Source organism: Notothenia coriiceps, unplaced genomic scaffold (assembly GCF_000735185.1).
Source record: "Notothenia coriiceps isolate Sejong01 unplaced genomic scaffold, NC01 NC01_scaffold00031504, whole genome shotgun sequence".
Taxonomy (NCBI): domain Eukaryota; kingdom Metazoa; phylum Chordata; class Actinopteri; order Perciformes; family Nototheniidae; genus Notothenia; species Notothenia coriiceps.
This window is the reverse complement of record NW_011364205.1, coordinates 402246-418577: the sequence shown is the minus strand read 5'-3', so window position 1 is coordinate 418577 and position 16332 is coordinate 402246. Positions and strand designations below refer to the sequence as shown.

Genomic DNA, 16332 nt, shown 5'->3' with positions numbered 1-16332 from the left:
TCAGTCAAAAGGGTCCAACTTCACCCTCTGCTCCAGTGAAAAGTAATTAAATATAATGAAAATGTATCACAGTACATTCTTGACATTCTTTTTAACATTCATCGTAGGTGAGCTTTGGTTTAGGACAGATAACGGCGAACACAGACAAACAGGTAGAAAGTTAAAAAGATGGAAATAAAATGTTATAACGAACATCCATACAAAATCCTGAGGTAGATCCGAAGCGAAAACACCTTTCGTCCATCGTAGCAGCTGGCTTCCTTAACCCTTGTGCCTCAGGAAATAACCAAGGGGCTCAACTCAGGAAGCAAACGAGGTAGAAGTGGCGTAGCTCCGGCTGCTGGAGAGCAGCTTTAGGCCTCCTGATGTCAGGAGCCAACGTCCTGGGCCGAGTGCAGGGCAGGAGGGGAGCCCTGCGAGGTGCAGCAGAGTTGGGTTGCATCAGAGGCGGAGTGATGGAGGGGATGGCTCAGCATCTCCTCGTTTTCCACAACAAAAGACTGCTTCAGCTCAGCAACAGTGGAGCTTTGGCTGGTGGAAGGGTTGCTCAACTCTTCGTTGCTTTCTTCGTTGGAGTAGTGTCCCGAGTCCCCCGTCCCCTGGCTGCCCTCACTGGTCTGAGAGCTCTCCGAGTGGTAAGGTCCGAAGATGATCTCGCGGGATGAAGGAGGCAGAGGCGCTGAACCTAAATGCTCCTCATACCTCAAAACAGTTTTTCCAGCCTCGTACAAGCTGGCTCTCCTCTCAGCCTAATGAGGAGGAGAAGAGAAAAGGAAATTAACATAAAAAAGAGAAGTCTAAAAAGAAAGTGGATTGATCAGAATAATGTTGCATCACTCACATCACTTTCAGATGTGTTCCTCATTTCCCTCTTGAAGAGCAGCCACCTCTTGCTTTTATTCTTGCTGATTGGACCGCCACTGTTTTTGACAATATTAGACCCGACCTGGAACTAAAGAGAAATAAATCAGATCAGATTTTTTTTTATGGTCGTGTGCTCTTTTGAACATCAGACACATAACTCAAATATATTACATTTCTGAAACCAGAAGAACCATCATCACACTTTTTGTTTGTCTCACCTTGGTATCTAGAAAGTTGTGACTGATCATGGGTATAATGGCCTCAACATTCTCTGTATGCTGTTCATTGGGCCAGGAAAACCCAGCTTGTGGACCTCCAGGATCTTCAACAGCAAGGACCTTTTGACTGGAGGATTTCCTATGAATCATACAAAGATAATATCGTTAGAACATTTCAGGAGAATATAATGTTAACTGTTAAAAATTGAGTAAAAATTGACAAAATGTACCTTGGTCTTCCCTTACTGATGAGGATTAAGGCACATATTACAATACAGGACAAGGCGATGCTCACTCCAACAATGATGCCTGTCATGGACCTCTGGTCTATGTGGTAGAGATCATCAGAGTAGACTGGAAGATAAACAACAGTGTTTTAGATGGAATATAATTACATATGTTATAATAACTAAGAGAAATTAATTGAAAGAGGGGTGATAAACCTGAAGGAAATAAAAAAGTAAATGCCCTAAGCCTAAAAAATGCTGTTTAACAACCCTTCACATTCATAGACTGATGTTTACAGTTCATGATTAACACTGTGTGAAGGCCTGACGGTATAGCTTTCATTAGAAACAAACTAAACTTTTCACTGTCCTATTCAATGTGAACAAAAACGAATTGCATGTGAAAAATCGTATCAACATATATAATATATAATATATGGTTATCAGGTGCTGCTGACCTACACCTCCTTGTGGTTTGTTTTCTAACAGGAATGAGCTTTTATTCTCTCCATTTTCACTAATGATTATGAAACCATACTGCCTTTAAAGTGTATCACCTCACCAATTTATTTTATTAAGTTACATTAAAGCCTAAGAGAAATTCAAACCATTTAATTTCAAGACAACACTAACAACTGAGTATAGCTTTACTTGAATAATGAATGCCACATAACTACCAGCTTAATATAAATAAGAAGCAATCTAATGATGTGTACCTGTTGTATCGGGGAAGTTTTCAGAGTGCCTGGGGTTTTTGGTGCGGTGTTTTTTTCCATTCTTCAGAGCCAGCTCCACGATCTCAGAGAAAGGCCCGTCACCCACCTGGTTGGAGGCAGATATTTTCACCAGGTAGACGTTCCCCGCCTCCAGCTTCTCCAGCAGCGCCATTGTGTGGCTCCCTGTAAAAAAAAGCAAAAATGCAATTAAGTACAAATATAGAAAATGAATTCTAGTGCACATCATTATGCTTAAATAACAGTTACACCCCCTATGACATTATCTTAGGCATGTACATTAGTCCCATTCAACTAAGAAATACATTTTGTTTCCTGGAAATGTTTGTATATTTAAAAATAGTCCTACGGCACTAAAATGCTATGAGGGTTAAAAGGGATTAAGACATTTTTAGTGTTTCATTTATTTAGCTTAAAGGATGTTTGCAAATCTCTTGAATCTGTATTGACCTACTGTATGTGATGTTCTTAATAAATATATATTTAAAACTGTAATTATATCACCAACAAAACATATTTTATGATGCTGTCCACTACTCACCCTCCCTCTGCAATATCTGCCAGTGTCCAGCCATCCAGGCCTTCTGGGAGGCGTACAGGATGGTGTAGCGTGTCACCACCACATTGGGCTCGGTGGGCTCCCTCCAGGACACCAGGGCGGTGTCATCCTCGATCAGAGTGACTCGCACTCCTTTAGGCGGCTGGCCAGGTGCTGCAAACAGAGAAATCATATTTACGGTAAATTAGACTTGCTGAGAAATGTTCTGAGCAATATGCAATTAACTGACTTGTGTCTCGAGAGTAGAAGAACTGGACAAACAGAAACATAATCATGGTGAAATGATGTTACAGTAAGTTATTACCTGCTTGTAAAGTCTGACGGTAAACAACAGAACTCCAAGGACTCGACATCTGGTCCACATGAAGACGCACAACAAACTCATAGCGAGTGTTTGTTTCCAAATTCTGAACAGTCATGTTTTGTCTCGTGCTGTGGACAGACAACATTTATATATATGAGCTTTTGACATACAATTATACAGACAGCAAATTAAAAAGAGTACAACGGCCACATCATTCACAAACATGCAGTGTTACATAACATAAATACTTAGCAACAAAAACAAAAGAGTATTCTGAGGCTGTATTTATCATGCCAGATGTAAAATACTGAATTTGTTGGGGGTTCTCGGCTTACGTTTGCAGGTAGCGTATAGCAGAGGCGTTGTGGGTGCCCACAGGCGTACAACGGATGGTATAGCTGACAGCCTTTCCAGACGAGAAAGCAGGACGGCCCCAACGCAGAGACACTGAAGACGAGTTGGTGGCTGAGACAGCCACATGATCTGGAGGTGGAGGGGCTGTCGCCAGTTGGTCTCTGGCCGCTGAATGATGGAAAAAAATGTTTTTGTCATATCTCTCAATTTGTGAAAAGTTGTAAGGTCTATTTAAATTAAAAAGGCGTTTGAAACAAACAACAGAGAGATGTACTTACACACACATCCCGGGGTGCTAACTGTTTGGTCCGTCTGATAGCCATCACCAGCTTGACCGACAGCCAGAATCTTGACATGATACTTTCTCCTTGGATCTGAAACACAAAGAATACATTTTCAGTCATGTTGTAAAAACTAAAAGTGAAGGTGGATCAAAGTGACTGCTTTAATAATAATAATAATAATAGATTTAATTTGTTAGCGCTTTTACAGGTGCTCAAAGACGCTAGTGCAGCTTTTAAAACCTGAGTAGTCCAACAGGGCCCAGACATAATTCCAAACCCTGAGAGATTTCCATTAAAATGTCAAAAGCAAGAATAGATAGAGCAGCATTTATTAAAAAGAAAAGCAGACTCTTTCACAACTGGCTGCAGGAGGGGACACTTGCAGCTCATTAATGGCCCTTCCCCATTCCCTGACAATGCATGGCCCCCTGAGTCACCCCAACCCCTCCTTTATCATGCATTGTAATGAGTAGGGAGCATGATAAAGATCAACCAGGTCCTAGACCAAGTAAATATGGTGAGATGATCAATAAGCTCTATGAAATTATCACAAAACTATATTGTCTTTTACATTTTCAAATCCTATAAAGATTTTACAACCATGAAAATGGCAGTGCTAGGTTTAAAAAACTAAAACACACACATTACAAAATTGGAGGGAAACAACAGAGGCGAGATGAGGTTCATTTTTTAAAATAAAGTAATTATGGGGAAAACAATGTTGTATCAAGAACTGGGTCAAATACATCAGGAAGATCATTGTGGTCTGGGGAGGGAAGCTTTCGTTTGAAAACATCAGTAACATTTTAACTTGAGTGAAACAATTTTTTCACTTGGAAAGCATTGCATCAGCTCCTAAATCAGGGTGTTTGAGGGACTGTTTAGGTTTGTTTTATGCCTCCAGTGTGAAAGGTCAGCCAATGGGTATTGACCAGTGAAGGCGGTGTGTCCAGGCCTGACGTGGGGGCTGGGCCAGGGGCTGCCTTCAGCTGCTGGGATCCGAGGCCCATGGGACTGGGGGGGGGGGTTTGCCTCGGGTCACCAGGTCAGGCCAAGATAAAACAGAAGGAATCTGGGCTCAGGACTGTGGGAGAGTAGCCGGGCCCCTTTGTTCCCCCATTCACGCCCTTCCTACTGGCCTTGTGTTATAGCCTTAAACTTGGATCAGCGCAGAAAGAAACATAGCTCCAAGACAGAACTTTATATATCAGGGATATAATAGAACATGGAACCAGTGACAGCAACTTGTGTTATTATTAATATGAAATAAAAATGAAAGGGCTTTTACAGATCCAGCATATATTGAATCAGCTTGTTTGATTATTAGTAAAGAAATAAAGTGAAGGGTTTACAGATAAAGAGAGTTTTACTGCAAGCAAACATTTAATTTAAAACGGCTTATAACAATATACAGATTGGTATGTTAGCTTTTTAGGTATAAACTGCATAGGATGCACACTTATAATATTAACAGGCCCTGGTTATCTGCATATAGATTGGGCTTTGGGTTATTTACATGGACAGCACAGATGACCGGGGGGGGGCAGGGTCCTGATCCAGGACTGCTGTCTCATGGCTAAAGGTCAGTGTCTCAGTCCAATTTTGACCAATCCCAGGGGTTTTTGTTTGTGTGATTCAGTGTCCGGCTAAAGGGGGCAGTGGCCAGGGTCTTACAGGGCAGGCCTGGCCTTGGATGGAATACAATGGCCAGGATAATTATGCAAGCCGCGGGATGGCAAACGGTGGTGGGAGGGACATCTGGATCCTGACCTCTAACCCTGGGAGCCTGCTCTCACACTACACTGCAGCAGGACTGAAGGGGGCAACAGGGGTCAGCCCATATTGATCAGCACAGAGGGTGAAAATGCAAATGTAGCTTCTAACTGCCCACCGGATTAAATTGGGACCCATTTGAACCCATCGGTCACTCTCTGTTGTCTCTACGTCAATATCCCTGGTCTAGATGGCAGAGATGCACTAAAATAGTCAAATATACAAGTGATCTGTTCTTCACCCAATCCACTTCCCATCATCTCACAACACTAAGGTTAGACAAGCTACAGTGCATTACTCACCAAGGCCACTGATGGTGTAGGTGTAGTTTTGAGCCTGCAGCTGGAGGATGGGCTGCTCTGGTTGGCCTTCCTCATGGTAACACAGCCGGTAACCCTGGACAGCCACAGACTGAGGGGAGGTTTCCCAGCGTGCCATAATGGAGGTGCAGTTAAGCGGCTCAAGTTGAAGAGTAGGGGCTGAAGGCACTATGGGGCAGAAACACCAGACATGGGATCAATACACACATTTGAATTCAAAATATTGCTAAGCACAAAGGATGAATAAACAAAAAAAAAACAGGACACAGGGTATAGAGAAAGGATGGATGGTAGGTGATCTCATTATCACAATGGATGGGTGTGACAGAGTTATAATTTAAGTTGCACTGCGTATAAATGCATTAACCACACACATATCATCCCTAGTTTTCATATTCTAGACCTTGATCTCTAATAAAAAAATGTATAATTCTGTCGATTGTGCTGCTCTACATCAACTAAATATACAACCAAACTTTTGAAAGAAGAAGTTCAGCTTTGGTGGACAAACAGCCTCCCCCAACACACCAGGCCATGAAAAGAGGCTATTCTTTCCCCCCACATAGACGCCTGAGGCCCTCTCTTTATGACCCGTGACTGAGGCCACTCTAACATCACTGACAGCGAAGGGCAAAGGTTCCTGGGTAACCAACACAAAGACTGTGGGACAATGCTACAAGAGCAAACTCTAGTCCAAAGCCGGCCACTCTGCATGAGCCCTAGTGATCTTCCTGGTATTTTAACAGCAGCAAAACAAAACGATGTTACAAAAGCAGAAGCATAGTTTGGTACCACGATATTCTATTACTCTCTAGCATGTACTTATTGTTGGCTTTTGACCCTGCTAAAGATGCCTGCTTTTGACCCTAAGAATACATTCAATTACACTTCAAAACTTTGTCACAATTGACCAAAACTGCTCTATACATTAGAATGACATTTAGCTTTCACCAGCTTGCAACATGTTGTGGTTTCCCTTTCCACTTTCTGCAGGTTTACCTTTGCTGCTGGAGATCTTAGGTGTACGGTGGGAGGTCCACGTAGGAGGCTCACACCAGCCCACACGGGTGGCTGCAGCCATGCGGAGTAGGTAGATGGTGTCCGGCTGAAGATCTTGCAGCAGATATTCGGTGCTGTTCTGAGGTATCTCCACAGAGATGACAGTGCTGTCCGCAGCCGTGCGATAAGAGAGTCTGTATGCAGACAACCGACCGCGGCTCAACTTGGCGGGCAGCGGCTGCCAGGTCACCTGAATATCTGTGGCGCTGTGGCTGGTCAGACTCAGCTCTGGGGTACGTAAAGGCACTGCGGAAAGACATAGATATTAGAAATGTATTTAGTCCAATGCACTTCTTCAACATACAAGCATGCTGGCAGAAACCTCAAATGTCATATTTCCAATTAGCATTCACATAAATGAGCTCTAAGTAAGCAGAAAACTGTGCTAACAACAGAATGCCCATCCCCCTTATTTCAACTCAAAATGTGCTCTGTACACACATCACTTGCAAGCAAGTTAGCTTTACTACCAGAGTGATTTATAGCAAGGAATGCTGGGAGTCTCAATGCTTTATGCTTACCATCCTCCAGGGTATGTTGACTGACTTGGTCTGACATACGACTGGCTCCCATTGGCATATAAGCCACGATGTAAAAAGTGTAGTTTCGAGCTGGCTCAAGGTCATCGATGATATAACTGGTTGTGTCGTTGCCAATAACAATTTGGTATTCTTCGTTGTTTAGACCTGAAAGAGATGGATCATAAAGTGTGTTAAGATAATCAAAAAAAGAGAGGGACCTCTAACAGTTATTTGAAAGGCTTGATGCTGGCTTTATCCAAATGTCACTCATCTTTTCTATAAACATGGGTAATGAGAGGCACAACCATATACCAACCAACAAGGCTCTTAACACAAAGCTGATAACCTCTTAAAGTGTGTTTACTAAAAAGGCAGATATGACATAGGGTAACTTCAATGTCAATATAATGGTTAAAGTTAAATATCTCCTGATGCTACTGGTCTGCAAGACTGTGATGCTTTTAAAAAGCTACACTGTCCCTTTAAGTGCAGGCAGATTGAGCTGGGGAGTGGACAATGGGCTGGCTAAGCCTGTTGTTATTTCAGCAAAGTTGCCTTTCTGAGTCGTCCTTGACCTCTGATCTGCGCAGCAACAACAGATGGCCTTCACCAAGGAAAGTTGATCACATGTGAGAGAGTGAGATAGCGTATTGTTGCATCTGTTCACACCTTCATCTCTCCCAATTCATAACAGCTCAAATAAAAAAGCATGAACAGAATTAACTGGTTCTTCCTTTTGGTCTCACCTTCAGCCTTCATATAATGGATGGAGTAGGCAATGACTTTGTCTGCATTGTAGAGAGGTCTCTGCCAGGCCAGTAAGATAGCAGAGCTGGAGATGGTCTCAGCGTGGATGTTTCTCGGTGCACTGGGCCTGTCCTCGGACATTACAACAATAAGGCGAGCCAAGGACAACACAGAGCCCTGATCATTCTCTGCCATGCACTGATAGATGGCATCATCCTCTGGGATGATCTGAGTTATCACCAACTTACTGTGAAACAAGAAACACAATATTAACAATCAGTACTCACCTCAGAAAGTACATTGAATGTGATTTAGACAGTTTATTGGTATGGTACTTGGTTATGTTTGATTTCAATACCTGTTGTACATCTTGATCCTCCCATTTAAGTGAACCTCTTCTCCATTCTTTAGCCAGCTGATGCGTGGCGAAGGCACTCCCTCTGCTTGGCACATAAACCGGGCAGTACCTGCTCTCGGACGGGTCTGGCTCTCCGGCCTCTCAACTAAGGATGGAGGCACTGAAACAGACGTGTAAGAGAAAAGCAATGAGCACATAGTATATTGCTTTACATTTCGTAACCCATAGCAGACTACTTGAGTTGCTTCTTGCACCATATCACTTTCTCTATAAACAATGTGGACTTATCTTCTAAAGTCAAAAATATTTTCACATCTCAAAAAGCTTTAGCTGTATTATGGAATATAGGAAGCACGTATGATATGTTGTCAGAGAACCAGTGCTATATAAGTGAGACTCCACTGCACCTTGTACTGTGATGTTGGCTGCAGCAAGAGTGTAGTTGCGGGTTCCAGGGGTGGTGGCCCTGCAGAGGTACACTCCACTGTGCTTGGAGTTGACATCAGAAATAACAAGGTTCCCGTTGCCCAGCACTTTGGCGTTGTACACGTCGATGGGTTTCCTGTCAGCGCGGCTCCAGGAGATGATGGGACAGGGGTTGCCTGTGGCCACACACTCCAGGACAACCGTCTGGTGAAGAGACACTGAGACATTCTGAGGTCCTGCAATGATTCTGGGCCTCTGACGTGGTTTAGGGCCAGCACCTTAACAAGAAAGGAACATTTTCAAAATCAATTTCCAATATGATATGATGGCTTAATGGTCAGCCCTTATGCACTCTCTGTACCTTGGTTGACTGTCAGTGTGGCCTCTCTACTTTTCAAACGGCTACCAATGTTAGTTGCCACACATTGATACTGTCCTGCGTCTTCCAATCGTACATTGTGGATCTGAAGAACTCCGTTAGGCAAAACTGTGAATCTGGGAACATAAAACAATAACTTTAGGCACAAACTCTTGGATTTTATTTACATGTATATGAAACGGAACACATTTGTGTGTGCATTGAAAAACACAAGTGTGGATCCCGGAAATACAAGTGTGAATCCTTTTGCGGATCATGAAATACAAGTGTGAATCCTTCTGTGTGCATGTGTGTATTATGAGACTGTTCTGAGCCCATATCAAAGCATCTATCATGAAATCTATATTGCTACAATAAATGCAATTGGGAAAAAATTAAGTTTACAGAAATCATATAATCATATATTGAAACTTTTCTATTTACTAGCTGTGTATGTAAAATTAAATTGCATGTTTCGTTCAGGATTATTCAATGATGCAGAGTAAGGAATTAACAAAGGCCTTGAACAACCCGTGAACACAACAAAATAACTATTTTTTAAATGAGTGGTTGTGTAGATGAAACAGGATATCATGTGTAAAATCAAACCTTTTACAAGGGGCATATCCATATTAAGTCATATACCTAACCTTAAAACATATTAAGTATTACAATTAAGCTTTTTCCAAATGTTCAAGTCTTTGTTCGAACTCTGTTTACCAGGTAAACCACAGTTTGGGAGCTGCTTCTAAATAACAAATTCACATTGCTCACAAGACAATAAGATGTTACGGGATCTTATGATGGGGAAAGAAGGTGTGTTGATGGGTACCTTTCGGTTTTCAGAGGTAATGTGCTTTGGTTGAGCTCCCAGGTGATGGTGGCCGGAGGGCTGGAGGTGACGGCACAGGTGAGTCGTACCACTGAACCCTCAGTCACGACCATAGGCACAGGATGCAATACAAACTCTGAGATACCTGAGGGGGGGAAATACATTATCAATCAATGTAGCAGAACATTAAAAACATGTTTATTAACCTACTCTGAAAATATTCAGAATTTCTAAGTAGTGGGCTGCTGAATTCAATATTTACTAACACCGATTTGTTTGGCACTTAATTGTGTTTGTCACTTACTAAATAGAGCATATTCTTTCAATATTTGGTAAAACAAACCATACATTATGCATGCAACACCCTGACTGTGATGGATGTTAAATGATTGTATGAAAGGTATTGATCTTTGTGCGACACCATGATCTTGCTTGTGTGCAGATGAGCTATCAGGTCATATACTGACCAGCTGGTCCAATCAATGGATCAATTGAAGAATGACACTGAATGATGCATTGTTATAGGTAAAAACTAATCAATTCACTTTGCATAAGGAGGAGGGCCAGAAACCTTTAATATAATATAACATATCAAAAATACTGTTTAAATATAGAAGACAAACTATTACTTGCAGAAGTCAACATGACACACTATGTATATCATTTGAATCTTGAATTGAATTTTGTCGGACTTGTGTTGCAAATGTTTTACAGCTATGCTTGATATGCATATTTAAATGTTCTGCAAGACCCTGCTAGATCAAGTATAACTACATTTGCTTTAAAACTACTAAAACCACTGGGATCAAGTTCATGACTCACATTCTGTCTATGTGTTTTCAAAAGACCTTTCAATAATAACCACAATAAGCAACTCAAAATCTGCATTTGTCTCCAGAAGGATATTACAAATGACCTTCATTCATTAGGGTGATAACTCTCTCCCTTCCCCCTCACTCACAGGAAGGAAGTCAATATTATGTTAAAGAAAATCAATACCCTGTTCCCCCACTGAAACCCCAAATTTAAATCCTGAGCTTTGGGACATCTAAATTAAAGAGCAATCCTTTAATTCAAGACCTTAACTCATCAATATTACACAAATAAATAGCAACCCTGCTGATGTCAAGTGAATAAACCAGGGCCTTAAAATGATCCATGAAAGTTTGATTTTGAATGATTTCTCGGAAATAGCAGGTTTTCCTTCAGTGTTAGTACATGACAACCTCTCTATTTGTATAACAGGCAGTCTTCACTTAGGCAGGGATCAGAGATGTAGATTGTGGGTGTGGCCTGCACAGACACAGCCACTAATATGGTCACCTCTGCTGTGAAGTACAAATCAATGTCTAGGTCAAAAAGCACAAAGGTTTCTCTAAAGAGGTCAAAGTTCGCCTTTACCCCCTGTCCATTCAATTTGAGCCCAAACTGGGAGGCAGATCGAAAGTCAGTCTACCATTAGTCTACAAGAGTGAATCTTGTGATTTCTATGTTGTTTATATCCTATATAAAATGCTACAGTAGTATTACATTGGAATGACAAGAGACGTAACTTCTTCTATAAATGTAACATTCTCATGGATATGTGATACCCTGTGAATCCAAGAGGTGCTTAAATAAGTTATGTAGTCCTAGAAACAACAAGGAAAACACCTCCTGAATGTAAGCATGTTTTGAAAAGATCATCACTATTTACTGCAATATCAGGCCCGTTCAATCACATGACACACTGGCCTTTCTTTAACAAAAGGGGCTCTGCTTGACAGTGCAACAAAGCGGCTGATCCCGTGAAAGGGATTGTGGGCAGGGAGAAAGAACATCAGGGCGGCCGAGCCCGGGCAGGCCTGTGACATCACAAAGCCTTTCCCTGCTGACCCCCGACCCCCAGGACCTCTGGACAGAAGGGGAGCCCAGAGGAGGCCCATCCAACCCCTCCCTGCCTACAGCTGACCAAAAAACCTTTAACCCTTTCACTGACAAAGGCTGGACACCCGGCCACATTTGAGGGTTTTTATATCTTATCACACAAATAAATGGATATCTAAGTTTTCTTTTAATAGATTGACAAGAATCATGACATAATTGTCAGAGTAGAGTTGGGGTCTCCATTTGTTTTCCTACTTGTATTTCTATTATTATGATTAATAATCTCTTGCTGTGGGTTGTATTTAGGCCTTCAAAGTTTTGTCCTGTTAAGTATTGGGATATATTGGCCCAACGTTTTTATCCTCAGTGTCAAAATCAGTATATTTCAGAAGGCAATGTTGGTTTCCACGACACAGCTGATGGGATATCCTTTCTAAGACCTCTGAAAAGTGTCCATGGTAAACCAGGCCCATTGAAGAGACACAGCTGTCCTGTCCACTGATATGTGGACAAATAAAATGCCCTGAAAACCTAACCTTTTCTTCTGGGGCGGTCAGGGTGACTCCAAACAAAGGCTAAAAGCAGAACAGCCTTTCAGAGATTCCTCTGTGTGGCAGACCATTCAACAATTAAACAGAGCCACAGTCCTTATTGACAATGTAATCCCACTAAACATAAGAAGAGAAAAGGCTAAATCCTAACTTTTTGCAAATGTTTCTTACTTTCATAGGAGAAGAAGTTTTAATTGTACTAAGAACAGTAAGAAGATAGTTTACTCTGACTCATGGCTGCCAGTTTATGGAGTTTTTATGAGCTTTTAGATTGACTCTCCATCTACTTTTAACTGTCTCTTAAAATGATCCTATAACTGGACTGACAGCTCTGAACTCAAGCATGACCAAGTCTAAACAACTTCCAAAAACATGGAAAGCCAAACTTTAGAGGTTTTTCCTGAGCAAAGAAAAAAAAAGTGGGGTGGGGTGGGGTACATCTGCTTCCCATCTCCAGGTTAATAATCCATGAACTTGCCATTCTAATGCCTGCATGCTGACAACACAAAGTGGATATCACCGAAAAGTTAACTCATCCTCATCTTGATCCTAACCATGGAAAATAGGAACAAAATCCATGTTGTCTTCAGAGAATATCTTTCACTTTGAACTCCATACTTACTTGTGATAGTCAGACGTGATCTTTGGCTTAGGATAGCTCCATATTTGTTTTGGGATAGGCACTGGTAGAATCCTTCATCTGAATCCTCCTTGGTATCTTTTATCTTTGGTATGTACAAGGAGCCGTTGGGCAGAAACTGTATGTGCTCACTTTCTGTCAGCCGAACTCCATTTCTCAGCCACTTGATAGTGACTGGAGGCAGCCCATGAGCCTGACAGTCCAAGACTGCAGAGTCCTTTGGTAATAAGGTCACATCACTGGGCTCTGTGATGAAGGATAACTCGCTGAAACAAAAAATACCTAGAGTAAAAACAAAGGGATCATTAGTAAGGACTTGGTTATGTGTCTGTGCAATGAGACTACAAATGCACAACAATATATACTACTTCCATAAAGACCATAATGTAATAAAACAAACTTCATTGATATTACCTTATTTTTAAAGAGGACACGCAGAATGCATTGATTTCGTAGTATGATTGACACTCTATTGATATTTGTAATTAGAAACAGCTGTATTAAGCATACATAATCATACATTAATATACGTTGATGTATAATTGGCTGGATAAAAAAAGGTATTTCTGTCAGAAAAACATTGATGTATGGTATGTTGTTTTAATATTTGCATTGCATCTATAAATATTAGAATTAAGTTTGTCAGAATCCGGACGAGGTTAACAGTTGGCTGACGTTAATGACAGAAAAACACAGAACCAGAATAAAATAGATAGAAAGTAAAGGGTCACTTCAAATATAAAAACATGTCTTGTAATATTCTCATCGTCAACAAGGTTCAGAATACAATGTTGTCTCTGAAAAACATAGTTACAGAAGGCATATTTCTTATAGGAACAATAGATAACGTTAGCCTGCATTATGTTCACCTAATGCCATCAACAGTCCGCGCTCGGAACACATTATATCAGGTAAGCACTAAAAACTCAACAAAAACAAGACACTCACCTGATAAAGGAAGAAACAAAACTAAAAACAACCAGTGCTGGTGGACTTTCATCTTAAACTTCGCCATTTATCCAGATGTATGTGTCATTTTCCCCGAGCGCGACCCGCCGCTCTCCTTCGTGATGCTGTCCGTATATCCCCGAAATCACTTCTGATCTGCTGGCAGCACAGCACCGGCGGCTCTACAGGGGCCCCGCACCCGCCTCCTCACGCATGCGCAGACCACACAGGCCAGTAGCAAGTGTGTCCAAAGTGAGGTGTGGGGACCCCAGGGGCCTCCAGGAGGAACTGTCACAAAACAGGAACCGGAGGATACATTTAATTAATAGATAACGCAATGTTTAAAGAAGATGATACTTGTATACTACATACTCAGCTGGAGTGGAAACAGCTTACTCAAAGAGGGTCATATGTTTTACATATAACCACTATCATGTCTGTATCGGCTAACAGTGTGTATCTATCTTCCTAATGAAATAATAATAATGGGTGCATAGATTATTAAGGTCACATTATTTTACAACAATGGTCATTCGGTTTCCTTTGTGTTGTTATTTCTCCAATGCTTTTTTGTCTACTTTGTATACAATACATTAATTGCAAGTCTGTCCTGACAGAACTAGCCCTTTACTCTGTTGCTCTTCTGTTCTTGTGGTACTCCTTTTATCAATGTTAAAAGGATTTTTAGGGGTGTCCAAATTCAGATGAAGGGTCTAAGGACAATGAAGAATGTACTGTACATCATGTAGTTTGTAAATATTGTTCTGACACAAATTTTAGATATTGGGCTAGTAATGGATTTGTGACTTTATACTTGATTCAAGTCCAACAAGTGGAGTGGTTTTTAGTTCTTTCAATCAATCTATATAAAGCCAAAATGCACATTAACTGGATGTCAAGCTTGTATCAGGTCATGATACATCTTTAAACAATATTTTTCAGACGACAGATTGATCAGACATCAACCTACTGATTTCCCATGTAGCAACCTAGCATTGTGAGATCTTCTTTTTTGTGCATCAGATATTTAAGACAATAAACTAAGATGAACAACATAAATATCAGTTACCAAGGGCCACTGGTTATAAGGTCACCCTGGACGGCATCTGCTTCTAACACAAAACCTGGTAATTATAAGGAGATATTGATGGCTGCATGTCAGCTGCCTAATGAATTCAGTTATTGATCCAGCGACCGTGCCTTTTGACAATGACCCTTCCGTCTCCCAGCCCTCATTCAATAGCAATACAATGGGCTCCAGCTGTGGGATCACCCATGCTGTATCAGCGAAACACCCATTCATTGGTACAGGTAAATGCAGTCGTCACATTTAGAACAGGAAGTGTGTTGTACTTTCCAAAATATATTATATAACTCGTGTTTTCAACAACATCTGTGAATTGTTGATTAAGTATTTGTATGGATGACTGTCATAAACATGCACCCCCAAACTTTAATATCCAATCAAATGAGGAGAGTGGAGTGTAATTATGTATTGATTAGAGCTAACTATTGATTTAATCATCCAAAGCCTTATAATTTTAATTCAAATCTCAAAACCTAGGGTCAGGTTAATATCATCCTTTAATGTGTTGACTTAATAGTTTAGATTTCAAATTATTTAATTAAAGATTCTATACCCGAGAGAAAGTAGTGCATCTATTATTATATATTTAAATACCCCTTTCTTTATTGGGACATCACTTATGTTGTAGTTTATTAGTTTTGTATGATTTTTAACTAGTTCAATTTATTGACATGCATTCGTTGGCACTCATGTAAAAAGCATATATTTAGTTTATTTGGAGGCAAAAAATATGTCTTCCTCACACTGACGATTTTAGAAGTGAAGAGAATTTTAAAAAATGTAGGTGGATAACATAAACAAAACATGAGTTATCTGTATTGCTGCCACACTTTATCTATATCTGTGCATTCTATGGTTATTGATAGGTTGTATACAAACAGGAAGCATTATCCAGTATTGCTAAATCTGTTGAGTCACAGATGTTGTGTTGTGTAGGTTACCGCTGGCCTTCACATGGTTTAAGGTTAGGCTGTTTGGCCATGATCAATAGGGTTAAGGTCATTAACATGTTATGAATATCATGAGGCCCTGGGAAAGCGGCGCAGAGGACCAACGAACTGGCCTCTGATTGGCTGCAGCGTGAAGCGGCCACCCCCCAGTGACCCCAGAGGTCATCAGAAGAGCAGATGACCTCTGACTTCATCTCGGGGGGGGATGAAAAGGTTTGGACACTCGACTACTAAAATATTATAAGTGTGTGGGGTTCACCCAAGAACAAATAAACATCAGTATTAGTTTGACAAAAATCAATACCATAATGTCACAAGCTGGGGTCAGATCAATCAAAACTTAGTTTTTATC

General features: G+C 41.0%; 1 protein-coding gene across 1 annotated transcript; it reads right to left on the bottom strand.

Annotated features, from left to right (window-relative positions):
- Positions 1-224: 224 nt before the first annotated feature.
- LOC104960120 (protogenin B-like) lies at positions 225-14010 on the bottom strand. The gene is made up of 19 exons (XM_010788086.1): positions 13944-14010; positions 12978-13277; positions 9939-10083; positions 9110-9243; positions 8730-9026; positions 8323-8482; positions 7964-8211; positions 7218-7382; positions 6637-6942; positions 5620-5805; positions 3539-3634; positions 3242-3428; positions 2907-3034; positions 2585-2755; positions 2026-2208; positions 1313-1436; positions 1083-1221; positions 842-952; positions 225-749 (listed from the first exon to the last, which is right to left on the bottom strand). Exons 1-19 carry the CDS (start codon positions 14008-14010, stop codon positions 369-371), a joined length of 3528 nt encoding a protein of 1175 aa, XP_010786388.1. The 3' UTR covers positions 225-368.
- Between the last annotated feature and the right edge of the window lie 2322 nt (positions 14011-16332).